General features: G+C 41.0%; 1 protein-coding gene across 3 annotated transcripts in view; it reads left to right on the plus strand.

Moving 5' to 3' along the window:
- LOC127379471 (ADAMTS-like protein 1) overlaps window positions 1–27,527 on the plus strand; it is a 92,740-nt gene that overhangs the window by 56,220 nt on the left and 8,993 nt on the right. Inside the window, exons 1-15 of one of the 3 annotated variants that reach the window (XM_051429098.1) lie at window positions 2,994–3,183; window positions 6,373–6,500; window positions 11,981–12,026; window positions 12,397–12,633; window positions 13,925–14,051; window positions 14,810–14,884; window positions 15,894–16,051; window positions 18,569–18,680; window positions 18,888–19,026; window positions 19,140–19,190; window positions 19,281–19,485; window positions 20,523–20,670; window positions 20,787–20,871; window positions 24,014–24,318; window positions 25,597–25,726. In XM_051429098.1, coding sequence (XP_051285058.1) covers window positions 3,130–3,183; window positions 6,373–6,500; window positions 11,981–12,026; window positions 12,397–12,633; window positions 13,925–14,051; window positions 14,810–14,884; window positions 15,894–16,051; window positions 18,569–18,680; window positions 18,888–19,026; window positions 19,140–19,190; window positions 19,281–19,485; window positions 20,523–20,670; window positions 20,787–20,871; window positions 24,014–24,318; window positions 25,597–25,726 — 2,000 coding nt within the window. In that variant the 5' untranslated portion in view covers window positions 2,994–3,129. Of the gene's footprint in view, window positions 1–2,993; window positions 3,184–4,113; window positions 6,501–11,980; window positions 12,027–12,396; window positions 12,634–13,924; window positions 14,052–14,809; window positions 14,885–15,893; window positions 16,052–18,568; window positions 18,681–18,887; window positions 19,027–19,139; window positions 19,191–19,280; window positions 19,486–20,522; window positions 20,671–20,786; window positions 20,876–24,013; window positions 24,319–25,596; window positions 25,727–27,527 lie in introns of those variants that run through there. The other 2 variants (XM_051429097.1, XM_051429099.1) reach the window with 2 other exon arrangements.

The raw sequence follows: 27,527 nt of genomic DNA on the forward strand, positions 1-27,527 counted from the left end.
ATATATTATTTAGGGAAAGTAAAAAGGGTCAGAAAAAAAATCTGGCAATGTGACTGTAGTAATTTAGAGCTGTGGTACAACTTCCTACATCATGGTTTTTAGTTGAGTGCTAATATCTCTCATTACTTTCCATTTGGACTGCAGAAATCATTTATGTGAGGGATAGTATGTGAGCAAGGCTGTTTAATGCATGTTCGTACATTTTGGACAGCTACCTCATTCCTGTATAAGTAAGTCATCTCAACTGGGAACCTGTGAAGAGCTAGGTTTTAAACCATCCTCCAGGACAGATGCAAATATTTGAAAAGAAAAGTGTACAATTATTAGTCAAATTGTACGTTTACAAACAGATTTCCTGGTTGAATGTTTGACCTTACCATTCTTGGGAGGCTCTCGATGCACCACTACAACCTGCAGGGTAAGGGTCATGTCACAGACGATGATAACAGAAGGCGTCAGGCTGTTTTTTTGGGAGCCTTATGAGCTTTTATACTTGTTCTGTATCTTAATTTAGTTTTAACACAGCAGTACCTTGTCACTGGGATACAAAAGTGCTCAACCGGCAATTAACATGCAAGCAGATTAGCTTGCTATTAGCAGTAGTGCTACCTCGACTGCCCCTGTATGTGATGTGACCTTGTGTTGCAGGTTGTAGTGGACCACTTTGAGAGTCTTTTGTGCAATGAGGGATATTTATTATTTTGCATACACATACTTTTTCCTCAAAATAAAGTGTTTTATATCTGGCTAATCTAAAACAGGATCTGAAAGCACCTCTTTCTTTCCCTGTTGGTCTTTTTGGAAGGGATTTTTGAAGTTGTGTTCCCAGATCTCTGCAATTACCTCAGGGAGCACAGTGTTATCATAACCGATTGAAATGATGGCCAAATCTACAAAAATAGTGTGCATGAGGGTCTGTCTGTGTCTGTGGACAATGACTTCCCCTAATCTTGAATGCTTCCCACATGCTATCTAATATCCAAGCCTGCCCTTGTGTAAAATAACAATGCACTATATAATTTTTTCTCACCTCATCATCTTCATGGATTATTGTTTAAACTGTCAGGAGACACCTCCAGCAATGTTGTGGTAGAAAACTGGCTCCAAGTGAGTGTCAGTCAAACACATTAATTTCCTCCTCGGGTGTTTAGTTTTCAAGTCTGGCCACATCAGCGATGCCACAGTTTATTTTCTGTAGTCATACATTTGCAAATATGAGAAGGATTTCTTCTGAAAGCAAATATCAGAAGGTTATGGATTAAGGGCGCAAGGGGGTATAATTTCTGAGCGGGTCTGTGTCAGCGTGCACGTCCACGTCCCTCCTTACTGGCACCACAAAATACGTCTGTGTTAAGTAGATAGTTGAGTGTGTGCGCGTGTCCATTACAGATAATTCCTCAGCTCGCAGAATGTACAGACATCGCCCACTACCAAATCAAACAAGCCAAGTCGCATACTGCCAGCAGCAAGTTAAGACTTCAAGACTGGTTTTGCTGTGTATCAGTCAAGTATAAAAAGTGTGTGTGTGTACTGGTTAAGTGTCGAGACATCCGCTCCGATGTTGTGATTAGGGTTTGCTGCGTATTTGCTCTTGAGTGCAGCACATTCCTCACAGCCTTAATTGATAGCAATTATGTGGTTTTTGATTTGGTGTTTGATTGGGAGGTGGATTTGAAGTCTTGATTTGAAGGGCACAGAGTTTTTATTGTCTTTGGAACGTCAGGATTGAAATGCCTGAATGATGGCCTGCTACCTTGTAAGTTACATCAAGGGGCACCAGTGGGTTGGCGCTAACTTGGACTGCTCCAATTTTTTTTTTTTTTTTTACTTTCTGTTTCGGCTTTTGTTTTTGCGTCTTGCCATCGCAAACGTTAAAACTGGAAAGTTACTCAGTGTATAGTATATTCCCTCTGTGCCAAGGGCTGTCCATCTTACAGCTTGTTTTTCTCTATAACCAGAGGAATTGTCTCTCCAGGGGACACCTGGCTTGTTCCCCACCTCCACAGTGCAAATGTTCACTGGCTTAAACTGCCAGATGTTATGAAAGGCTCTATTGAAGTAGACCTTTAGCTCATAAAGAAATACAAAAAAGGCACCATGGCTGAGAAGTCGATCCTGATAGCTTCGGTGACCAGACTATGTCATCTGATTTCCATTGGGCTCTCACATGTAACTAGCTTGTAAAGCAAAACACAGTCAGGAGCCGGACATGAAGTCATGTGCTCCTTAATGTGTCTCAGTTTTGTTAAGATGTATGTTTGTATATCTGTGCATGCTTTGAGGATTTGTCTGAAGATACTCACTGTCAAACCCATATCAAAACGTGGTCAACCGGCAATAAACATGCTTGCAGATTAGCTTACTCTGTATGACTGAGACTTTTTGACATTTCCCAAACAGAGTGCTGGCACTAGACAGAGCAAAGCCGGCCAGAGCTAAAAAGAAATGGGGAAACAGTGGCACGAGCAAAATAGAATGAGAGGAAGGCAAGCAGGGAGGAAAAAGAGAGGAATATACTGTAAGAGAGAAATTTGAGATATCAGGTGAAGAAATGGAAAGAATCAAAGGGAGAAGAAAGTTGGTTTACAATTGTTGTCTGTCTGCCATTATTCCTACTGACTGTCTCTCTCTCTCACTCACGCCCACACACACACACACACACACACACACACACACACACACACACACACACACACACACACACACACACACACACACACAGAAAAATGTGTGAAGTTGTGAAGCTGCAGCTGGCCCAGCTTCTTATTTGAACTAGCATGCTTGACTGAGGCCCATTTATTGATTGGCTGGTGTGCCAGACCTGAAGGACTCGTGGGGCTCGGATCCCCCCACCCATTACTTTCTCCCCCCCCCGCATTGCACACAAAAACCACACACACACACACACACACACATGCACACATGCTCGCAGCCCTCTTCCCTCCTCCCACCCTCCCCTTCCCCAAGTTACTCATGAGGAAGAACGGGAGCAAGTCAGAGAGGAGACGGCAGGCAGACAGGACACACAGAGTGACCCAGAGAGGAGGGCATCACACATCGGGCTCACACACAAACAAACACACAGTCAGAACAGAACTGGAGTGATTGACTCACACATTTTGAAAAGGCATGGAGCAAGACTTTTTATCTTGCAAGCTACTGGTGACAGCTCTTCTCATCCTGGTACTGTAATGTTTACTTTCCTCCATTTTCATCCTGAAAAAAAACCCCATTTTGTTCAGAGATGTTTTTGTCTTTTATCTTGTTTTATTCCCTTAAAAAACACCTGCCAAACCAAGTAATGCATCCAGAAAGCATGTGTCCTAATAGATTGCTTTGCTGTGTACAAGTGTGTATGCATGTACAGTTTGTATTTCATGATTTTGTGAATTGGTGCAGTCGAAATGCACTCTTCAGGTCTTTTCAACAGTAGCAGGCAGTTAGTGTCACCTGACTCACCTGGTCTTATTTTCTCTTGCTCAGAAGTCACCATCTCTCCTCTGTGTTTTTGATCTAAATCACAAAAGGTTGACTTGTCACGCAGGTCGGCAAGCTGTTTTGTCTGAGGTCAGGACTCCCTGTTACATTACAGTGACTGCCTTGCTTGCGGCATGACGGCAAGTACAGTGCAATGCAGCATGGAGCAGACGACAAGGGATTCAGCAGATGTGCAAATATCGTATGTCTTACCGACTGAAAAGGCCATCGTATGTATATTGACACAGTCTGCAAAAAAGGCTCCAGAGTCGGGTTTCTTTCCCCTGTTGAGGAGTTTTCCATCTTCAAGGAAAATGTCCTTAGTATGCTGACAGGTGACTTAAATAGAATCTGTCCATCAGAATAACATATAGTGTGGAGATCACTGGTCTTTTATCATATGCTTATTTCCTCTCTTTCACTTGATGTGAAAACGTGGGATGGGTGACAGCCAAGGGGCCTCTGTGGTTATGCATTGGCTCTGTTTTTCTAATAGTAAAAGAGCCAGAGAACAAATATGTTGAAATGCACATGCTTTGTTGTGTAAAACTGTTGAGGTGCAGCTAAAACCCTGAAGGGATCAGAGCAGGAGAGGTAGGAGGTGTAGTGATAGAAGGTTCCAAATGGATATCCGAGCCTTGTGATTATTGGATTCAAATCCCAGCAGGACGGCCGTCCGACTCGAGGAGCCCTGTGTTCCTCCGCCTCCATTGAGAACAATAGCAGCACAGTCAGCCAAACAACCTCCTCATCTCCATCCCTCTGTCCCCTCATCTACTTCCCCTCCTCTTTCTTCACCAGCCTTGCTATGCCTCTGGCTCTCTTGGCTTTGCAACACACAACTTCCAGCCGTAATTGACTGCAAAATTCACTGATTGCTTTTCAAAGGAGAATTAACGTGGTGTGCTAACTGGCTGCCCAGAGCACAGCCTGTGTTTATTTACCGTGGATCCAAACATTGAAATAGTTGGCACGTGCAGAAAGTAGCGCCGTTGCCGATGTGTTTGGCCGCATGCTCCGTTGGCTGCGTGTTTAGCTCTTGCCGTTCCCCTCTGCTGTTCCTCAGGCGTCATCAGCACTGACAGCCATTTATATCAGTCCCCACGCACTTTTAATAATGTGAACCCACCACCCCACTCCACAGTGTACAGCATGGGTGTTTTTGCTACTGTGACCCAAAGAAAATAATCAAGGCCGTATTATAACCTTGTATCTGCTTTCCTCTGCGAGATCCATTCATCTTTGTAGACAAAGCACAATGCCATGCTATTGGGAAAAGGGGCCAAAGAGGTCAAAATAACCTGGCGTATCCTGAGTTTTTCCTCTAAAATCCCAAGGCTGTGTATCTCAAATGCAAGGCTGGACATTCACTATAAACTATTTGTCAGCTCAGCAGGCATAAATCTTTTTAAGAGCAGGTGTTACACATAAAGTTCTCATAGTCCCTCCTTTATTCAGTGTGTTCAGGGCAAGTGGGCTTGTTGTGCCTCACATTTCATTCCTAATCTGCAGGATTTGGGATTTTTAAGTCCCTCTCTAAAACTCTGCTGGATGTGCAAGCACCACGACTGCACCGTCCCGTTGTGGGAGGCTGTCTAAAGCGCACAAAAGCGGCATTTCTGCAATGTTAAAATGTTCTTTCATGGCTCTCCAACACCAAACAGACTGCCTAAGTGTTCAGGTTATTGTGGAAAATGATAATTTTCTCTTATATCCATCTATTCCCTTTCATGGCTTTAAGACCTCTGAATGGCAGATTATTTTATTGAATGTGTTTGCACCTCTGGTCTTTTAAACCACATTCCTGCTGCCATAGGGGGTTGGATGATTTGTTCAGTGTTAGTTCCAAAAGTGTTTTTTTCATTTTCTAGGTTTTCACCCATTCAACAGGTATAGAACCACTTTTTTTTTGGCCTCAGTCTCACTGGAGTGGGATACTTCCACCGAACTGAGCTGTCCTTAGATAGCAAAATCAATCCTGTTTTTCATTTTATATGAGCCTGGTATTCAGACAATGTAGCTTTCTTAACTTTATTCCGTCAGTTCTGCAAAGGGCATCGAGAAGATTGCCACTGCTGAGTAAAGCCAAGAGAAAAAAAAATAACTCAGATGATCCACATCAGATGACAGAGCCAACCTTACTAATAAACCTTGTTTAGAGCAAGGTGAGCCAGTCGGGCCTAATATAATCCCGAAATACAAAGGAAAGGCAATGAGGAGTTAAAATAGTCTAAGATAGAGGGTTGGAGAGGATCTTTTATTTTTTTGGCTGTCACTCTACATCTGAGATGCACATTGTCCTTGCAGTCGCAAAATTCATCTTCTCATAATATTGAATTTGGATCCCGCAGTAATATCCCTACCTCTGCTGCCAAATACAGCATGATGCAATTAACAGAGAGAGAGACACACAAGTGAGGCCCGAGGTTTAAGAGAGGACCAACATTTCATAATCTAAAAGATGACTCAGACATTTGAAATATGCAAAAGGGCAAAAGTCGAGAGCTTTTCATTGCTTTCCCTTGCAGTCTTTCTCAATCCTGTCAAATGCACTTCTGTTTCGTTTTCAGCAGCTCCTGGAATTTAATTCGGACTCTCAACTAAGTTCTATCTTTTGTTGTGTGCTCTGCAAGATAATCTGCTTAAACAGAGGAAGCCACAACTCATATGGCTGAGGAAGATACATACAGGTTGCTTTTATTACAAACGGGAGATTAGAACATAACTCAGTTTTATCTTGTTGAATGTTTGGTTGGGTCTTGGCAGAAATGAAGACACACTATATAAAATAAAGAATGGATGAGGTGATAATAGTGAAAATGCAAACTGCTCAAGGATGTCCATGACAGCTCACTCATGTGTATAACCATGTTCATTTCCTTTTTTGGTGTGAAGAGCTCACGGACGGCCCGATCAGAAGAGGACAGAGACACTCTGTGGGATGCCTGGGGCTCGTGGAGTGAATGCTCCCGTACCTGTGGAGGAGGTGCCTCATACTCCCTCCGACGATGCCTCAGCTCCAAGTAAGGCCATCTCTTAGCCACTTTTTAACCTTAAGCCTGATACATACTCTACAAAACATGGGCAACAGTGTAGTGGGCAACACTCAATCCCTTTTTCCTATGCCTTTCCTCTTGACTATTATATACAGTATACTATACCTATATCACACCTCAATGAGTAATCTCTGCCATTCTCATTTATTGGTAACATTTCTAATTGTCCCTTACAACTTTGAAAAATTGCTGGAAACAATATTTCTATTACGAAAAGCAAAGACATATGAGACTACTAACAGAATGATGCTATGTAGTAAGTCTCCATCTTAAGCAATGCTTACATCACAGGAGAGGAGGATAAACAGTAAATTGAATGTATAATTTCAAGGTAGAACCTCATTGCCCTCATTAACTTCAGATAAATGGAAACATCACATGGACAATTTGTAAGCGTGTGTTCAAACACCATCCGAGGTAATCTCCTCTTGTAAAGAGCAAAGTTCTGACTGGGGTTGGACTGGTTTCCATTAAAGTGCCATATCATGGCTTTAAGATTCAAGAGAGGGAAGGTGGAAGGGGGGGTCTTTTTCTGTTGCTCAGGGCCGTTCTGGCAAATAAATCCAGACAGCGTCCCTAATAGTGTGAGTAAATCTCACCAATCGCTCCATTCCCATGGGCTGCAATGGGAGTGCTCAAAATACATATGACTGTAATGTGACTGTTAAATAGCCCTGAGGGGTCCACTGAGATCACTTGCCTATCCACCTCCTAAAACTGTCTAGACGGCCATATGAGCCTAAATCTTGAATTCATCAGTGACAATGGGGATCTGACTTTCAGTTATGGCCTGGACATGCGTCTTCACAAATCAGAGCATAACAATCAATGTCCCTTGCCAAAGTTTATGTCACTTTTAATAACTCTTTCCTGTGATAGAGTTTGGGCTCTGCAAGCAACGAACCCACATTGGTTGGATTCCCACTGCTCATCATCTCGGCTTAAATCTCGGGACGAACTGGAACTTGCACTTTGGACCTCTTGGTCCTTTCATCACGGTGCCAAAGTCACCCGGTTGGTTAGGCTTCGAGCTAACCCAGTGGGCTTCGAGATTAAAGCTCTTGGCCAAGTGTACTGGGCAAAGTGGTCAATTACAAACGGATTTGAGGAACAAGAGAAAAAAAAAAGGAGACGGAAGAAGGACTGAGAGGGTATGTTTTCCATAGACATGTTGTCAAATTTATAGACTGGGAAATAGCTGCAGGGTGACTTCACTGCATTCCTCTATTTTACAGTTTCCCAAATGTATTGCTCTCTCATTAAAGGTAGCCAGTCAGCTTTGCTGCCAAAGTCACCTCTGTTTCACTGTTGGGGGCTTCAGGGGGAGCTCCAGCAATGACAGGAGCAACCAGTGAGATCATAAAACAATGTAACTGTCCAAGGACACACTGACGAAACAGGGAAGATCATACCTGAGGTCACAACCCAGATGTACTGTAAGGTGCTTCCAGTGTTCCATACCCATGAATCTGTCTGCACTGGTACTGGGAAGACAGGCTGAGAAGCATGAGACTGTCAAAACCTCAAACTCCAAGTGCCAGACCCCCTATGTGCTGCATTGTAAACATTGAGGTAAATGGCTTTTTGAGGAGTTTATTTCATGATATCAGCAGCAGCCATTTCTCTTTGCTTGCCCAGAAATTTTTGGTCAGGCAAACCTCGGAATGCTACTGGCTGTAAAAGCAATTGACGTGTTAAGAGGTGTTTAGGGTTTGAGCTCCATGTGGGATGTGTGCAGCGTGTGTATGTGTTGACCTACATATATGCTCATGCAATTCCAGGTGGGTATGTTTACAAACTCTTGTGTCCTTTAGCGGTAGCAGTAATGTATGGGGTTCTTAAGTAAATGGCAGGACCCGCCATCCCACCTCATCCCACCTCACCCTGCTGTTGCGTGGGAATGAGGGACCAGTAGCCTAGAACCGCGTGGCAGATCAAACGGCGTCATTAAAAAGCACAGCACAAGGCCCCTTGTGTGTGTGTGATTCTTTGGAAAGAGAGGCTGGAAACGGGCCTGCAACACCCTCCAAACCAATACCACTCCAACTCTCTGACCTTTAAACACACACACACACGTAGGACCAATTGCGAATGCAGAAACGCGCACAAGAGCCCAACCTCCCAAAAGGGCACATCCAAAGTACAGACTAAACACAGATCGCCTGGCCCTCATTAGTCTCACCCCCACAACACACTTCACTTGATCACAATCTCTATTATTAACAGCAGCATAGCTGGGTGGAAGGAAGTGTGGACATATGGATTGGGTGTCATGGTAAGAGAAAGCGCTGCTCAATTTTTTTCATGAGGCTGACAGCTGATTTCAGATATTAGTCTTTTTGTCATTTCGTTTAATAAAGAGGCCAGTCTCAGATATATTTTTGACTTTGTTTAAATCATCAGTCACGCAACGCATTGATAACTTTCCACCATCAGGAAATAAAGATGAGCAGCCACGGGCAAGGACAAAGAACAATTTAAGAAGTGTTGCAAAAAACTTCTCATTGCTGATCAGGATATTTTTACTATTCATTGGGTCACTGATTTGCAGAAAATACTGGCAGTGACATTAAATGACTGTGGCATTTTGGAATTTCACCAATGGCATGCCACAGCTGTGTTTAAAGTCTATATTTAAATGGTTTGGTTGTTAAAAGTGAATTTTCTCCAAGGCCGTGACTAATTAACTTGCTCTAATTAAATTGTGCCTGGCACCTTGATTATGTCTCCTACTTCAGAGTATGAGGGACCACCCTCTGCGTGGCCCTTCTCTACAGTGCCAGAAAATAAACAACAACAATCTGTGTACAGATCATGTAGACTCCAAACTCATTTTAGATTTGGATTTTAAAATACTGAAATTTAGAATCATAAGAGGCAAAAAAGAAAAATAAGAAAATGATTGAAGTAAAGAAGGGAGCCATGATGAAAATCTACAACTTTGCAATGAGTCTGTGGAAGACCTCCATTACACCACAAAATATGAAAGTCCCAGAGAGAATAAACATTATAATTTGGTTTTTAAAACCTTACCACTAGAGGGCCTAAAATGTAGTAAGACCAGAAGTCTACAGCCATGCTAGCAGCTCTGTTAGCATGCTAGCAGCTGTACTAAGATGTTTGTCAGTTTGTTGTAGTTTTGTGTTAAAATGCTTAGACGCTGTACATGCTAAGTACAGGTGAAGCTCATGGGAATGTTATTCATTTTGCAGTATTCAACCAATTACAAATTTCACCTTTTGATGGGGATAGACAAAAGTTATGGGATCATCAAAGTTAGACTAGACCAACTAGAGGAAAAAACTATTGTAATTCAGAAATACATATTTTATAGTCAAAGAGTTGGTCAAGGAGAAATTGCAAACACAGATAGTGGTCAAGATTAAAGGTCAAGCGCTCATTAAAATGATGATGAATCATCCCCTAGGAACCATGTTTATAGTAAATGTTGTCTCAGTGTGGACTGACTAACAAACAAGTAGACGAGTAGTTATTCTACTATTGCTTCATCTTTCTCAATTTTACAGACATTACCTTATATAATATTACCCTTTTTAAATGGCCTGACTGCTCTCAATTTTCCTAAACTGATCAATAGCAGAGCTCAGAGCAAGAGCGTATTTTAGGCATTATAAACTCAGCTACATTTTCATGTGCCCGGTCCCCTCAAGTGTATCAATATTATGGCAAAGGTTATGAAGCCCTGGTTGCAATTACTTTCAATCTAGCAAGAGGAGTTGATGACATATATATGGACTTTATGAGCCAGACAAATTTTACTGCATATCCAGTATTTTAAGAAGTTATTACTATGGATTTTTCATGGTTACACTAGATTTTAGTTCAGTTTTTGTCTGAGGATGAGGTTGTTGGCATGCTAGATGGTAGTTTTACTCTTTGTGAAGTCTTGTGTGTAGTTAATTGATGAGCAAACTCTCTGTAGTTGTGTGTTTTTGTGTATATTTGGCAGAAAAGAGCAGGGTCATAGTCTGTGAGTTATGGGTTATGTGCTCCAGGAATTCTGATATTTCAACCAAGTGGTTTTTTTCCCTAACCTGTGATGACGCCATGATGAAACTTCTGCTTAGCCTCCACGTAGCAGCTTCCAAAGTCAAGAGGAAATGAAAATGGAAATTCATTTTATTCCCTTTGCCCCTTTTTTTTTTTATGTCTAGTTTATATATTACTCGTCCCACTGATCCAGATCTTTGCTACCTGTCTCTCAAGTCTTGGTCTTTGTAAGTCTCTTGTTTTGGTTCAAGCCCCATGACCTGCTGTTTGGCTTGGCAGAAGGGACTGTCTGGATTCGTCACAGGGTTTAATGTTCTTGCCATGCCACACACTTCACATCCATTCCCCCCGCTCTCTGGAATAATATTATAAAAATCCTCAAGCGCTCGTCCAAACTCTGCAATGTTGCCTCCAATCACGATTCCAGATTAGCTAAGGGCCGATGACACTGGAATTCCTCTCAAGTTCCCAAAACTCAAAAGAATATCCTTTGATTAGTTTCCACTGGGGTCTTGGATAATTGGCCTATCATAGTCACCATCAATGGTTTATCATCACTCAGCATCAAAGCACAAAAGAATCCTAATTTTCAATAAGTGGTTAGCTCCATAATTTGGGCAAAGACACTGCAGACTGTCATGCAGAGAGTCGGGATCCAAACTGCTCCAATCTGTTCAGCAGACACGGCTCAAAAAGCCCTATACTGTGTCTGCTTTACTACTATATGTGAAGTACTGCTGGCTTGTAAAGCAAGGATTTGTTTAAAGACTAATCACTAAGACAAATGAGAATTTAGTATTAGATTTTTGTATTTTCAGTACCTATACTCCTGTTTTTTTCCTCTACTTCAAGTTATGCTAGTTTGAAATCAAATGATCAGCACCGAGGCATGGTTTCCACTGGGAATGTGGGACTAACGCCACTCACTTTTCAAGATCCCAGCTGTACGTTGTGTTTATTGTTTGTGATATTTAGAAAATGTTGCATGCTAACAGGCCAAACCACGGTACACATCATACCTGCTGAACACGTGTTAGCATTGTCATTATGAGCAGGTTCGCATGGTACAACTTCACAAAGCCAGTGGAAATTAGGTTAGCCATTATAATTTAATCCTCATTTATTTGCTAAATTGATTATAAATGTAGAAATTGACAATCACTCTTCTGTTTCATTGTGTCTGAAACCAAACACAAAAACCCTTCTATTCATGCATAGCCACATTGTGTGAATTAGACTGTTACATCTTTGCAAACATACCACAGACCCCATGTTTGTGGGTTGCCACATCATCACTGTAGGATTCCAATCACTGCTCAGCAAATCAAAAAAACAATAAGAGTCAATGCCTCGGGTGAAGATGATTGGTGTGCATTGTGGTTTGTTTTATGATTCACCCCCAAAGTTCACCCACACATTCATTTTGTCTTCTACAGAACCTGTGAAGGGCAAAATATCAAATATCGCACATGCAGTAATGTGGTAAGTTCAGCAAAGTTATCTTTATGTAATGGATGTCATTAAAATTTTCAAGTGGTTTTTGTTGAAATGAACTGAAATAGCGAATTGTGATTGAGAATTCACTGTGGTGGGACTGTAAAAATATTACCAAGGTTTATGGTTGAGGGGTGTAATTTAGTGATTTGGGATCCTGTTTGGGAGAAAGTGAGAAGTTCTGGGAGGGATCGGCATCAAAATAGTCCTGCTTTCATTTAATACGATGATCACTACTTTCACATTCAGCACTCCTTGCACCAAGATTTGTGAGAACGCTCCTCTTCCCACACACATTTGCAAGTGTTATGCTTCGCCGTTAATTATAAATATTGGCTGAATGTTTTTTTGCCCTCAGGATTGCCCTCCAGATGCAGGTGATTTCCGTGCCCAGCAGTGTTCAGCTCATGCAGATGTGCGATACCAGGGTCAGTACCATGAATGGCTGCCTGTGTACAATGACCCAGACAACCCCTGCGCTCTCAAGTGCAAAGCCAAGGGCACGGGCCTTGTGGTGGAGCTGGCGCCCAAGGTGCTGGATGGGACACGCTGTTACACCGAGTCCTTGGACATGTGTATCAGTGGAGTCTGCCAGGTAGGAGAAACAATCAGAGAGCTTTATTGTTTTTCCGCCATTGAGGAATTTTGTATTGTATTTTATTGCTTTTAGTTTATCTATTGTGGAACTCACAAGACAATCAAAATCACACATTTTGGCACCCCAAGACAGACTTCTCAGAAAGTAAATATGTGATTTAGAAACATTTTTATTGAGAAATTCTGAAAAATGTATCTCCCAGAGTACTGTCTCATACCAGTGTGCTGGTAACAGTCACAGGCTTTGATTAAATCGAGGGCCATCTTGGAAAAGGACAAATATGCAATGCCAATGCAGCTGGATACATTAAAAGCTTTTATGAAAAATGAAACATGAAAACAAATTACTTTTAGAAGATGTCATCCTTCAGGAATTTGAGACATCTTTCTTGAGATAATGAAATATTTAGATGTTTATGAAAAGGAAATGTAAGGGTTTACAGTTTCAGACACATATTTTGCCCTAAACTGTAAACCTCAACTCAGGAAGTGCTGACCTAAAAATAGCCAATTTGAGCAAATTGTCAAAATATACGAAATACAAGCCCATAAAAGGCAAATTATTTCTAGAACAGAATATATTTCATGCATTTATGTATTCTTGTTAACACAACAATGAATATAATATATTTACTGGCTCACAAAAACTGAATAAATACAGTAGGCTGACCTACAATGTTAACAAAGTCATCTGCTTTACAAATGAATACCCAATGAGGGTAATATTTGAGGCTGGGCTTTTGAGTGACAGTCCAGGAAATAGTTTACAATGCATTTTTTCCCGGTTGAATGAAATTACGTCCCAAGGCATTGTGTGTGCAGAGACACACAAGGATTTTTAACACACTCTCTTACCATGCTTAGAATCACACTGTGGTTTCGGTTTTGTCTTACCGACAGAAGTTGCGCAAAACTCCATCAATCAACTACGGATGGTTGAAGATAAAGTGTAATAGAAAACAGTGGGGAACATTTTTGGAAAAACCCATCAACTCAAAGGAGATGTTTCATCTTAGAAATACAAACAAATACACTTGGTATGTATATGAAAGAAACCAGAGGGTTGTTTGGATCATTTGATAATAACATTTACATGGTATGAAGGAACATATTTTCTTAATAAACAAAATTTGAAGAAATAAAGAAAGAAACCAACATGAGTACTTTCACTGGAATGTTCCTGTGTTTCTTTGTATTTCCTTTTGTTGTTTTGCAAAACATCTAAATCGGAGTTTATTTTAAATCTGAAGATGATAAATCAAGTGAAAAGTCCTTGTTTATTCCTATAGATTGTAGGTTGTGATCATGATTTGGGGAGCACAGTGAAGGAGGACAACTGCGGCGTCTGCAATGGAGATGGCTCATCCTGCAGACTGGTGCGAGGACACTACAAATCCCAGCATGATTCAGGAAAAAGTAAAGAATCTTTACTTGGGCAGTTTTGTTTGGTAAATTCAAACACAATAACTTTTCAAGTTGAGTTAAGGAGGTTCTCCACTGATTTTACTTGTCATGGGGAGTACTGCTCATCCTGTGAAAACAGTTGTATAAATGTCTACTGTGTTCCTGGAAGGGCTTGGTCAAGTTTAAGAAAATAACTGATAATGTTATAGTAATGTAAAGACTTTAAAATTCTAATTTAAGTGTTAAAGAGGTGGACATTTTATAGGCAGAGAGGGCCTAATGAATGATTCTATTGAGTTGCATTATGGGAAGTGTAGGATCCAGTGATTCTGGGTCAAGCTACCCATACTTGACTGACTAAAAGTCAGGATATCTCGGCCTCTGCTGTTTTGATTTTGACATTTTTGTTTTAATCTGTGTCTCGCAAGTCCCCCAACTTTATTGAGGTGCAATACAAAAAGCACTGGTGTGCCCCTTTAAAGCTAACTTTTTTAGCTTTTTAGGTAATGTCATTTGTTTTGTTCAAATTGATTCACAGTATTATTTGTACTAATTTCATCATATATGTTCAGAATTTAAAAAAAAAGACATGGCAGTATGCAAGTTCATTATCAGAAATATCAGATAGTAGATTTCAGGGGTTAAATCAACCTTTGTTCTGATTGTAGTCCTATTGCAAGTTCTGTTATATTAAGTTTATTGCATTCCTGTAAGTATTGATCAGATGCTTCATGATATTTTTCTCCCTCTGTCTGTTTGTCTCACTCAAGCTGAGGACACAGTTGTTGTCATCCCCTATAAGAGTCGTCATGTCCGTCTAGTCCTGAAAGGCCCGGATCACTTGTGTAAGTCCTGGTAGGTCCAGGGTGCCCTTCCATCCAAAACAGTTGAACATGATATTTATATTTGGCAGTGTGTTTTTTATTGCCAAATACCTGCACATTAAAACATATTCTGCATGTGCTCTGAGTTTTACTGCAGGTCATGTTATGTTACAATGAATTTCGTTCCAAAAAGAATATTACGTTTTCATTATATATGTTATACTTTCTTGACCTTTCTAATTATAATCTCAACCAAATGATTAACCTTTTATTTCCTGTTCCAAAATTTATTACATTTTGGGATTTCTCATATGGACTGGTTTTAAGACTAGCTTGGAGCAGAATAACCAGACAAGGTATTTATTTTTCCCTGTTGCTCTGGCTCTGAAAAGTTGTAAAGCTTCCAGCAAATATCACTGATGTCAAAGTACTGGCATCAAACTCCCCACTGGATCAAATCGATAACAAATGTTCCATCTCTGTACCTTTCCTTTGCTCCACGGTTAGTTTACAGATTGTTTCTTGAGCCAGGCGAAAAGAAATACTTTTTCTGAATGGACAGATTTTTTCATTAAATATTTCCCCCATTCTTTTTGGCCAAGGGCATTTAAATTGTAACCATCTGTCTGCAGATGACTGCTGCTGGTTACTGCTTGTTCCTGTGTTTCCCCGTTGTTTTTGTTTAAATGTCCATGCTGGAATCACACAAAACCCTGTTAGGCCAGGGTTGAAGTAAGGTTACTGCCGCACTGGCCTGCTAGCAGAACTACATGAGCCTCAATGTGCGTGAGTCTTCAAACGCAACAGCCAGTCTGCATTCTTTATCTAACTGGATCTGACTGAAGGTCTGTGTCAAAGGTGTGATAGCTGTGATAAATTACTCGTCCTTTGAGTATGTCAACATTTTAATGGTGTCTCCTTTATTTGCTGTTTCGTTTTGTTTTTGGAAGTGTGTATTGACGCAATAATCTGGCCATTGTCTGATTTCTTTGACATTGTGCTCTAGCGATCTACTTTGTTTCTTCTTTAGACGTGGAGAGTAAGACCCTACAGGGGTTAAAAGATGAGCTGGTCTTGGATAAGTCAGGCCAGTACCACCTCGAGAACACCAGCTTGGACTTCCAGAAACTTTCAGATAAGGAGGTCCTGAGAATCACTGGCCCACTCGGAGCTGACTTCACTATCAAAGTAAGAGCTTAAATAAATCAATTCAAGTGACTTAAACCTGCACTAATCAATATATTTTACTCTTTAAATGTAAACCAAGTTTTTCAGTGTGACAAACTCACAGAGAATGATCACCATCCTTAGTTTCCCGCAGACTAGCTGATTAATATAGTGGAGCATTTTACTGCTAAAGAGCTAGATATTTCCCTCAGGAGTTGGTGGAGACCAAAAACAGAGAGAGAAAAAAAGGAGAAAGAATATGACATTTGTCGGGTAGCCAGAAATATGGCAAATGAATGCTAACTGTGCTCCATAACTGCCGTATGTGTAAAGAACTGTGTTTGCTAATATAAAATAAAATATCAACTTTATACTATGTCAGTGATGTGATTACAACTTGTTCCACTGCTCCAAATTGGGCAAGACAGAATTAATGAATAGTGCTTAAAATACTGTAGATTGGAAATGTTCAACTGAGCAAAGTGGCTACTTCAGCAACTTAACTTTCCCTCTACCAAACAGCTGACATCAGAGGGACATTTTTGTTGTCTTTTCAGCAGCTCAGCTCCAAACTGTAGTTTTAGCAATGCAAAGCTCTGAAAATCAACACAGCCAAACTGGGCTCAGATAAGGTTTTTATTTCCACAAACTCCTGGTGAACTCCTGGTGTCACGCAAGGTTCAAAGCAGATTTGATTTCACATGTTTAGATTTTAAGATATCGGAGTATGTGTGAGCTTCTTAAATATGAAATCCAAAAGAGCTTTTTTTGTCTGCTTTCTCTCTCTGAGGGACAACATGTTTTCGAAGCAGCGTGTCATGCAATCATAACAATAGTAGCACACAAATCCAGTGGTTGGTTTTGTCTTAATGATGCCAAATGATTTCATATATTTGGCTACCACACTTAATATTACTCCATGGTGTAAATGTTGCTAGTTGAAACTTGTATTGACAACATAAATTCAGTCCATAAATTCAGAAGTGGAGCAGCGTTTTTTTTTTTTTTTTTTTTTTTTTTTTTTTTTACGATGCCACAACACAATGGCTACAACATCACATACACATACACACACACACACACACACACACACACACACACACACACACACACACACACACACACACACATTCCTAGTCAGTAGGAGTGGACATAAAACATTCTACAGGCCATGGACTGGAAAACGCCTGTGAAAACTTCCCCCTCGTAAACACAAGTCAGAATCGGACAATAAATAGAAAATCAGGAGACAGAAATCTGAGAGGTTATAAATGTATAATTTTCTAATCTGTTGTAAGGCAGACAGCCAGTTCATATCACATTGCTGGAAATGGTTTCCACAAATGGAAAATCATATTAAAAAGTTGCCAGACAGTCTTTCCACTGTAAACACATGCATGTGAATGAGTGGCAGCAGAGTGATTTATACGTATTGTAGGTATAATCTGGCTTTGGGCATTTCTTTAGTATGGTTGAGGAGTGAGGTTAGAGGAAAAGTGTTTGCTGATATATTTATGAAATTTTACAAAATGTCCAACAAAACACATGACATGGCCTAATTTGTATAAAACAACAGTCCGTATTCTTTATCTTATCTAAGCAAAGCACTAAGAAATGATCTGCTCTCATCCAGTCAATGATTACTTCCTATGATCGGCCCTTATACAACTAGAGGCTGTGTTCAACCTTTGAATGTGCGGAAACTGGCATTTCAGGGTATTCAGGGTCAAATTCCTCCAATGTCTGTGTGTGAAATTCCAGTATCTTTCAGTCAGTTGTTGGCTCTGTCATTGAACAAAGCTACTATCATCACAGCTGCATCAGCCTTTTTCCCTTCAGTCTCATGTCTTGACTCAATTTTTATAAGAGTGTCAATGAATTGATATAGGAATCACCGAAAGCAGTTGTTTTGTTAGCCAAAAGGGAAGAGAGATATACTTTTCAAACTAAATGCAGAAAAAGCTATCTTTTAGAATATGATCTGTTTTAAAAAAAAACTGTAACACTTTCATGTTAGATATATATAACCAACTTTTTCTGGTGTTAATTAGCATGTTATGAGAATTGCTAACAAAGGTAATTTAAAATGTATATCAGCTGAGGAGTGATGACACAGTAGTTTGCTGATTGGGCAAGCAAATCATGAATTACTTAATGTCTATGTTAAGTTAATTAATTAAGGAAAAAACACACACTATTCATCAGGGAGTGTTTAAAATTGTGTGAAAGGATTTGGCGATGCTAACTTATAAAGTTATGTGGTCACTTTAATTGATCTGCTATCTTTCAATATATAGCAGTTCCTAATATAAACAAGTTCAGTGAACTATATGACTAGCTTAGCTGCAGTCTAAAATGTGCTCAGTCAAATCGGAACTTGCTGGGATTTGAATTGCAGTTGTTAGCTAAATTGAACCTGACTGCAGCTGTCAAACTATTGTTTTTTGATGCATTCTGGTACCATTCATCATTCTTTAGGTTTATTATACCAAAATGAAAGCCTTGTTTTAGCATAAACCATAGACACTGTTTCTATAGGTGCAGTTTGCCAGTGGAGCAGACAGTGTGGTCCAGTACATCTACTACCAGCCCATCATCCACCGCTGGAGAGAGACCGACTTCTTCCCTTGCTCCGTCACGTGTGGTGGAGGTAAGCATGGAGTAGCACTGTGGGCTAAGTACTTGCAGTGTTGCAACTGATTAAAAGCTGTTATCTTCTGCAGCAGATAAATAATACAATTTTGATAAATTCCGACTATTGAATTATTGATCCAATAATTATGTTTTGATAGATCATTCTAGTGTCAGCTCTTGTGTAATTTTTTGGGAGTGGAGTGACACTTGTTCTTGTCTGCAGGCTACCAGCTCACCTCAGCAGAGTGCTTTGACCTTCGGAGCGGCCGGGTGGTTGTAGATCAGTATTGCCATTATTACCCAGAGAACGTCAAACCTAAACCCAAACTCCAGGAGTGCAACATGGAGCCCTGCCTGGCCAGGTGAGAAACCTTTAGGCGGATTAAACTCAACACTCCAGACATCCATGGTAGTGATCTTTCAACCGCATGTATGATCCAAAATCCTAATTTCTTTAACCCATTCTGCATTTTAGTGATGGCTACAAGCAAATTATGCCATATGACCTCTACCATCCTCTGCCTCGGTATGTACTCATAGCACACACACACTACAAAAATTCTGACATTAACCAATCTCCATCCGTGACTTCATGACTAACCTTTTATGACATCAGATGGGAGAGCAGTCCCTGGACCGCCTGCTCCACCTCCTGCGGTGGAGGCATCCAGAGTCGCTCGGTATCCTGTGTGGAGGAAGACATGCAGGGTGTCATCACTCCCACTGAGGAATGGAAGTGTCTCTACTCCCCAAAGACAGCTATCCTGCAGCCCTGCAACACCTTCGACTGCCCCACCTGGCTGGCACAGGAGTGGTCACCTGTAGGTTCCCCTTTTAATTCTGTTTTTTATCATTTTTCTTACTGGTTAATATTATTTCTACATAGTATAAACACAATATAGGTTCCAGTGAAATTAAGTTTAAAGGCCATACAGAGTCTTCATTGATTGCAGTCGTTCTTTTGTGAGGTGCTGTAAAGGATCACAAAATTTGAAATGTTGAGAAAGTTGAGCTAAAAAATGCCTAGTAACCAAATGTAAACAGACGTCGCTGTGTGTTCTGTAGCTGTTACTACCTGGGAAGTCAAATATTAGCAAATGGTTCATTTGTCTTTTTAGTCTGTGAATCACCACAGTAGGTCTAAATCAGCCCGTGGTGTAAAAAAGCATGATTAATTGTCCCAGGGAGAAACCAAAATATACTCAACAGACAGTCTGACTTGGGATTTTATCATCTCTTCAGGCAACACGACAGGAACCTGTGTACAACCTTGCCGTGTAATTCAGAGTAGCACCGCTAACCTAAATTTGAGTGCCCTTCACCACCCGTGCCCTCCAAAACACACAAGGCTTTACTTAAAACCCCAAAGTCCACAGCACATATGGACAGACTTTTCTTTGCCAAACACATCCAGGTTATCGAGGTGGATCATCTAACACTTACTTACTTATGTGGCATAGCTGCTGTTACATTAACCATAAATGTCCCATGCAACTTCCTTGTGGGGATTTTTCAACCTCACCAGTTATACAGGCACAAGCACAGGGAGTCAAATTTGTGGCCCTCTAAAAACCTGGGCTGCTGTTTACCTAGCACATTCTTCCTGATGAACTTGCCTTTAAATGCTTGTTTTGGCAGAGGATACACAAAGTTCAACCCCTGCGCAGAGAGCTGCAGGGATTTTTGAAGGTTCCTTTCTTTGCTTCCCTCAAGGGCTGAGGCTTTCTGTCAAACACAAGCAAAGACAGCAAACCATAGAAGCAAGACCTAACACGTTAGCCTGTCTGTGTGTGAAAGTGATCATCAGTTGATCAGTAATTTGTAGAATATATCCCCTGAACTGTCCTGTCACCACCAGTGCACGGTGACCTGTGGTCAGGGTCTTCGCTACAGGGTGGTGTTATGCATCGATCACAGAGGCCTCCACGCTGGAGGTTGCAACCCCACCACCAAACCCCACATCAAGGAGGAGTGCCTGGTGACTGTGCCCTGCTATAAGTCCATGGGTGGGTTAGATTGTTATTTGTTTGTCGTAATACCACCAAACTTGGACATATTTCTAGAATAAAATAGCATCTCTCTTGCGATATTCTACATTTGTCTTTTCTCTGTTTATCTCTAGATACGCTTCCAGTTGAAGCAAAACCTGTGTGGCATAAGCAGGCCATAGAACTGGAGGAGGAGACCATCGTTACTGAGGAACCAACGTGAGTACCAGGCTCCCACATATGCCTGCCCACAACGAAAGGATATTAATGGGATCACTCTATTTTCTCTATTTGCTGCTTTATTCTATTGAAAGCAGTAGGAGCTGCCATTCAAGCTTTTAGATACATAAATCTCTCATTATATCTACTGGCTCTACAACCACATACCTGCAGATTACTGTCAGAGGTGAATGTTCTGTTGAAACCATTGCAGGTGTTGGCGCTTTATACCATAAATAAGTTAGGAGGATACAACTGCTAAAGCTATAAATCAGGGCAAATGTAATTCTTTAAATCACTCTGCTGGGCTAAAGAATCAAAAGTCAGATCCCAGATACATCCTTTCAACAACAGTTTTCACAACTCAAAGCTTTGGATTTACCTGGAGGTGAAATTGAAGTTGACAGGGCCCTGTGCTGCCATGAAACCACCATAGGTCGTGTCAACAGCCTTTTACAACAACTTAGAGTGAAAATGTAAAGCTGCAGGCCCCATTTTTCAAAGACTTTTCAAAATATTTTATCATTTTATATCAGTTTTATCAAGACAAGTAAAGAAGAATTCCCCTTAAATTTAGATGTTTAATGCTGTTTTACTTAAGTGAAGGTGTGTAGTGTCAGATCTAAGTTATGCATATGCTGTATGAGGTTGTTTAAGGTAAAAGAGGAAGCTGAAGGTGAAAAAGAAAAAAACAACTTTTTGGAAACCAGTGGACTGTTCAGTCACTGGCCACTAGCATTACCTCAGCAGGCCTCAAATGTTCCAGATGTTCTTGTCCCACATATCAATTGACTAATAAAGGCTGTCCTCAGAAGATGGACAATGTTTGGACTCTACCCAGTGTCTTGCATGACTTGTATTAGCGACCATGTTAGCCAGTTCACAACATCTGTTACTTTGACTTATCTTTGGAGCGAGTGAAAGAGAGAGAGGCCAAAACATATGATTTTGCTCTATTGCAAAAAAAGCATGTATTTCCTCCAAAAGCACATAAATATCTGTGTATAATACGCAGTCATTCACAAGCCAACAACAATATCTGCCTACCATATGGGGCCAGGTTACGGATGTGAAAGGAAAGAGAAGGAAATTCCTGTGTTAGACTTATTGCACCTCCATTGCCAGGCCTTATGCCTGCCCCGGGCCACCGCTGTGCAACTGCATGAAGAATGAAATCCATATATGTTCCCCAGCTTGGCCAAACCTGCTTTTTTCCCTTTTCCATCACAACGAGTAAATAAAGTATTTCCATTGATGGATATTTAATTGATATGATTAACGTGGGGCTTTGGCAGATATGACAAAAATGTGTTGTTTCCGTCCATGAACGAAATCAAGATTGTTTTTGAACCGACAGATGTACTTTAACTACGCATGAAGATAAACATTTCTGTGGGTTCACTTGTTGACTTTGTTGCTTGTGTTCCAAGTGCCGGTGATTCATTTGTTTGTCCAAAACACAATGAGTCCTTGAGCGCTCATAAAGAGCCAACTTTGCTGTAATTATGAGCTCTTTATTGAGGCATCTTATAAAACAGCAGGGTGCTCTTGTGTTATGGTCAGACTGCTCAAACAACAGAGTGCTGCACAGTGGTGCAGGCTGCCATGCTAGTAGGTACCTCCTATGAGATACATGCACACTGATAATATATGCTGTAGGAAACTACATTGGTAGTATAATAAGCCCAGAGAGTGAAGTGACTTCCTGGACTTTGGGCTTAAGAAACAATATTTCTATCAAGCATATTCCCATTTTGAATGAAATGAATACAAAAGGAGAAAAAGGAAATAGCAATTGTTTTGACAGTTAACACCACACATAAAAAAACACTGAGGAGACTTAATCATAATCACAAAGTGAGCTGCTGAGCCAAGTTTCTCTACATAACGTGGTGGAAATTACAGATCAGTTTGTTGATTAAAATTGTTTCTTTCAGTTCAAAGAATCTTTAGTTAGTTTGATGCTAAGCTAAGCAATTGCAGCACCGTTCATAATACCGTGACAGTTGGCCCTAATTCTGATTGTCTGCAGGTCAGTAGTAATTTCAGGATGTTCCTGGTTTTAACAGTTTAGAGCAAAACTACACATGCACAAGCACTGTTTATACAGTAATGCTGAGCAACCACCTATCTGCATTATTTCCGTGGATTTCATGGTCTTTCAGTCAGTTGAGGGGAGCTCCAATGCAGATATAGCATCCATTCAGTGACAAAGGTGATCCTGTACAGCCAGTGCAGCTTGAGGATATTGTGTTAAAGATTAATTTGCATGAATAGAAAATCTCCAATATGGTGAGCTCAGCCCTAGACAAGACAGCTGCTGAATGCTGTAAACATTTGGGCAGACTCCAGCCACTTTGTAGTCTTGATCAGATGCATAACTGGGTGTAATGAGAACAATTCAGTGAAGACTATAAAACATAGACCCTTGTGCAAAGGAAAGGGTAGCAATGAACTGCCTCTAAACCCTTTCACCCTCTCGTGTTGAATATTCAGATGGGTTTATTTGTAGTTTACAGCTGTCCCACAATGTCTTGTGTAGCCTGTTAAACTTACTGTATGGGGAAATATCAGAACCATTAAAACTGAGGACTCCTTTCATGGTTGAAAGATAATTAATATGGGTCCATTAGAGGGTCTCACGTGCATCATGTGTTACAAATTCAATGCGAACACTCCCACTGCTACATAATTCCATGTGGGGGTGTGTGTGATTCTGTCTCTGGGCCCTAACTCTCACCCAGCCTTGACAGGCCTTCAGGAATTCATGAACGCTGATCGACAAGTCTTTCCCTATCTGATCCATTCTTTAAGCTGAGGAAAATGCACATGAAAGCCATTTATCCAAGAATGGCTGATCCTAAATGCTTCACAGCTGTTCAATTAACCGCAGTAGGACAGGATTTCATAAATACTTATTGAGTTTATGAACTTAGCAGTAAATGAGTAAAATCTGTATATGGGGGAATGCTTACAAACCTGTGACTTGTTATCAAAATACTTTCAAGTCAGCGCTGTGGGTTTGGAAACTGTTCTTATCAAACCAAATACTTTACCTCTTTTCCAAGCCTTTTTGCATAGGTATGTGAAGTATACTAACTAAATGAACAGTATTAATAATGCTGCTGGCTCTCTTCTCCAGCTTCATCCCTGGTCCCTGGCAGACCTGCAGCAGGACATGCGGCGCAGGGACCCAGCAACGGACCGTCAAGTGCCAGGTGTTGCTGTCCTTCTCCCAGACTGTTGCTGACCTGCCGGATGATGAGTGTGAGGGCGTCAAACCTGCAATGAGTCAGCCTTGCTACCGTACTCCCTGCTCTGGTGTTTTGGGCAAAGGACAAGAAAGCGAAAAGGAGGAGGAGGAAGAGGAGGAGACACCTGAAAGAGAGGAACTCCACGACTGGGAGTATGAGGGGTTTACGGAGTGCTCAGAGAGTTGTGGTGGAGGTATGGAAAATGATCTCTAATATGAGAAAGTAAAGAACTAGAGGTAGAACTAGAAGTAAACTAGAAAGGACAGTAATGCAAAGTTGGAAAGTTAACAAGACAAAAGGAAGAGGACAGTTAACAGTCTTTGGTTGCATCAGGATTTGAATTTAACAGTCAGTGGGCTCTTACATTAAACCCATGCCAGAGTAGTTTTTACTCTATGAATACAGCAATACATTATATTGCTTAGTGTGAATGCACAGTATATACTGAAGGCCAACCCCACTCCTTCAGTGTGACTGAATTTGTCCCAGTTGCTGTATTAAAACAAAATGTCACAGCAGTAAACAGGGACTTTATGTCAGTGCATGACTAAAGCCATGCCAGTATGGGCTTTGAAGTAGAAGTTATATGATATATTAGGTGATAATGGATGGAATACCAAGTTTAACCCTAAAGGTCATACGTTACCGGCTCCCACAGCAGCAGTGAATGCTGCGCCAGACAGAGACAGCTTTCCTAAACATCCTGCCAACATTCGTTAAAACCCACTTTAATCTCCCCACCTTCACATCCAAGCCTTTATGCCTGAATTGTGTGTCTGTGTGTTAATGTCTGCACAAGTGTGCATGTGTAACTTAGTTTCGGCACATGGGCGTAGGCTTTTGTCAGTGTGTGTGTGTGTGTGTGTGTGTGTGTGTGTGTGTGTGTGTGTGTGTGTGTGTGTGTGTGTGTGTGTGTGTGTGTGTGTGTGCGCTCACCAAACCCAACAAACTCCCATTCGGGGATGATTACAGACTGGTATCGGGTGTCACATACACACTCTGAGGGCTGCGCTCCTGTGGACCATCACACCAGTGTGGCGTTTGAAGTGCCTGCTTCACTGTTATTGTCCCCAACATTGGAAGCAGACTCAGAGATTTATGTTGCATTGCTTTTAACATGACCTGACATCACACCCTTTAAGTTTATCCACAGTCCATGCCAGAACTTAAGCAGGCAGCTGTAAAGTTTTGATGCCCATTGTGCCCCATTAGATACAACCACTGCTTGCTTTCATTGAGGGGCTGGATCTGGATTGCTTCACTGCAGTGTCTGCTTGCAATATGTGATAATATGTAAGAGATGCTTAACAAGAACAATGTGTGTTTGCATTTTTGCTATTCATTCTTAGGGACAGCAAGTATGTGCATATTAACGTTTTAAAAGTGGAAAACTATGACTGAACCCTGCACAAATAGATCATGGTTCTTTGGAATTGCCTTGTAACGTCCCGGTGCTGCTGTCTAATCCCAGGTGTGCAGGAGGCTGTAGTCATCTGCCTGAACAAGCAGACCAGGGAGGCAGCAGACCAAAGCCAATGTGTGAGCTCCCGTCGGCCCCCGCAACTCCTCCAGGACTGCCAGACTCAGCCCTGCCCACCCAGGTACGGTGAAACCCACAAATCAGAACACAGACATTGTTTAAAATGGTTTGTGCATGCACATTAAAATACACTTGATTGATGGATGCAGTAAAAATGCGGAGGAAATGTGTTTTTGGAAAAAGGGTTTGGCTGCATTCAAGAAGAAAATATTAATTAAAAACAGGACTGAAATCTGGCTCTGCTCTTCATTAGTTTGCCAAGACTGTAACCCAGCAAAATATGCAATATATGGAGCTGGGACATTGATGCACCATTTCCTAGAGCCCTGATGCATCCCTGGGTTTTACACCTGGAACAGTTTAACTTTCAGACTATCAAAAAACACACATCACACTAGTTGAATCAATTAATCTCTGCTAATCACTGGTTGTGTACAAAAGAGATTCAGATCCTTCTAATCCACTACATTATCCCTCTCAGTTTAAACCACTTGGGCCAATTAAATCAGCGCTTAGGCCATTTGAGTCCAAGAGATACTGAAGCAGAATGACAGAGATGGATGGTTGTATCACTGAGAGCAGGAAATGAAGCCAGTGGGACAGCTTGTGGAACCTGGTCAGAATCAGACGCAACGGGGATCAGATGTCAGTGGTAGCTATACCTGCTAGGCTCCGATGTGAAATTGTCCTTGGAAGAACTTTTCTTTTTCTTTTCAGTGGTTGTGTCAGCACAGAAATGTGGCCTCTGTGTGCCTCTGCTGCTGTAGTCAGTCCTTCCAGAAAAATGCAGAGTTTTTTTGTGATTGTTGCGGGCAAAAATCCTTGTTTATGTGGCACGTTTTCTTAAAGAATGTGATGGAATATGCAGGATATTTATACAATTTTATGCGATGAAATTGCGGGAACTTGCAAAAATTGCGGGAACTTGCAAAAACCGCTATACAAAACAGACATCTTCTGTTAAAATAAGGGCTTCCAATGCACAAAGAGCAATCTCTTACTGTAGCGTAAATTTACATACTACTAATATACTTACAACTGTAAGGTTTTCATCGCGGGGTTTGCAGCTTTTCGATGATGTCCATGTCGCGTAATTACGTCACTTCATAACGTTCCCATGGCAACAGGGGAAAATGGCTGCTCGAGTGAAGTAAACGCAACATTTTTCAACTTTCTGGTAAGATATATGTGACTTTGTTTTCAACGAAAATGCATGGATTATGAAATCATGCAAGCCCCGCATATTTTGCGTGGAAATCGGCAATTTATGCGGCGAAAGTGCGGCGTGTTTGAAAAAATGCGGCCCCCGCATAATATGCGGACTTTGGCTGATTTGTGCATTGAATTATGCGATCGCATAATGGCATTTTTCTGGAGTGACTGTGTAGTTAGTGTTTAAAAAGTTACTGTAGCAAAAAGACACTTAGTTTTTAAAACTGCGAGAAATGATCTTTAGTGACCACACATCATATGAGTTAACAATGTAACATTTGTTCTGAGGGGATGCTCAGGAAAAATCCAAAATGTTTGTGATACCCGAAAGCAGTCACCAAAATCATACAGACTCTTCCTCTGGGTATCTTGAATGTCCTTGAAAGATTTAATGGAAATAAGATTATTATTAGTTTTACATATGCTATGTACAAAGCTGACCTTTGGGTGACTCTAAAGGAAAGCTTATTGAGTGTTGAAAATTGAAGGCATTCATCCTCTGGGGAGCATGAATGTGCTCAACAAGTGTGATAGTGATCTACCCATTAGAGGTTGTTTAAACAATCTCTTGGAGGTAAAGTCACAATTTAGCCCCTGGTAACATAGTTTTAGGGATACCTTGTCATGGACAAAAGTTCTGGTCAAAAAGA

This window comes from Dicentrarchus labrax, unplaced genomic scaffold (genome assembly GCF_905237075.1).
Source record: "Dicentrarchus labrax unplaced genomic scaffold, dlabrax2021, whole genome shotgun sequence".
Taxonomy (NCBI): domain Eukaryota; kingdom Metazoa; phylum Chordata; class Actinopteri; family Moronidae; genus Dicentrarchus; species Dicentrarchus labrax.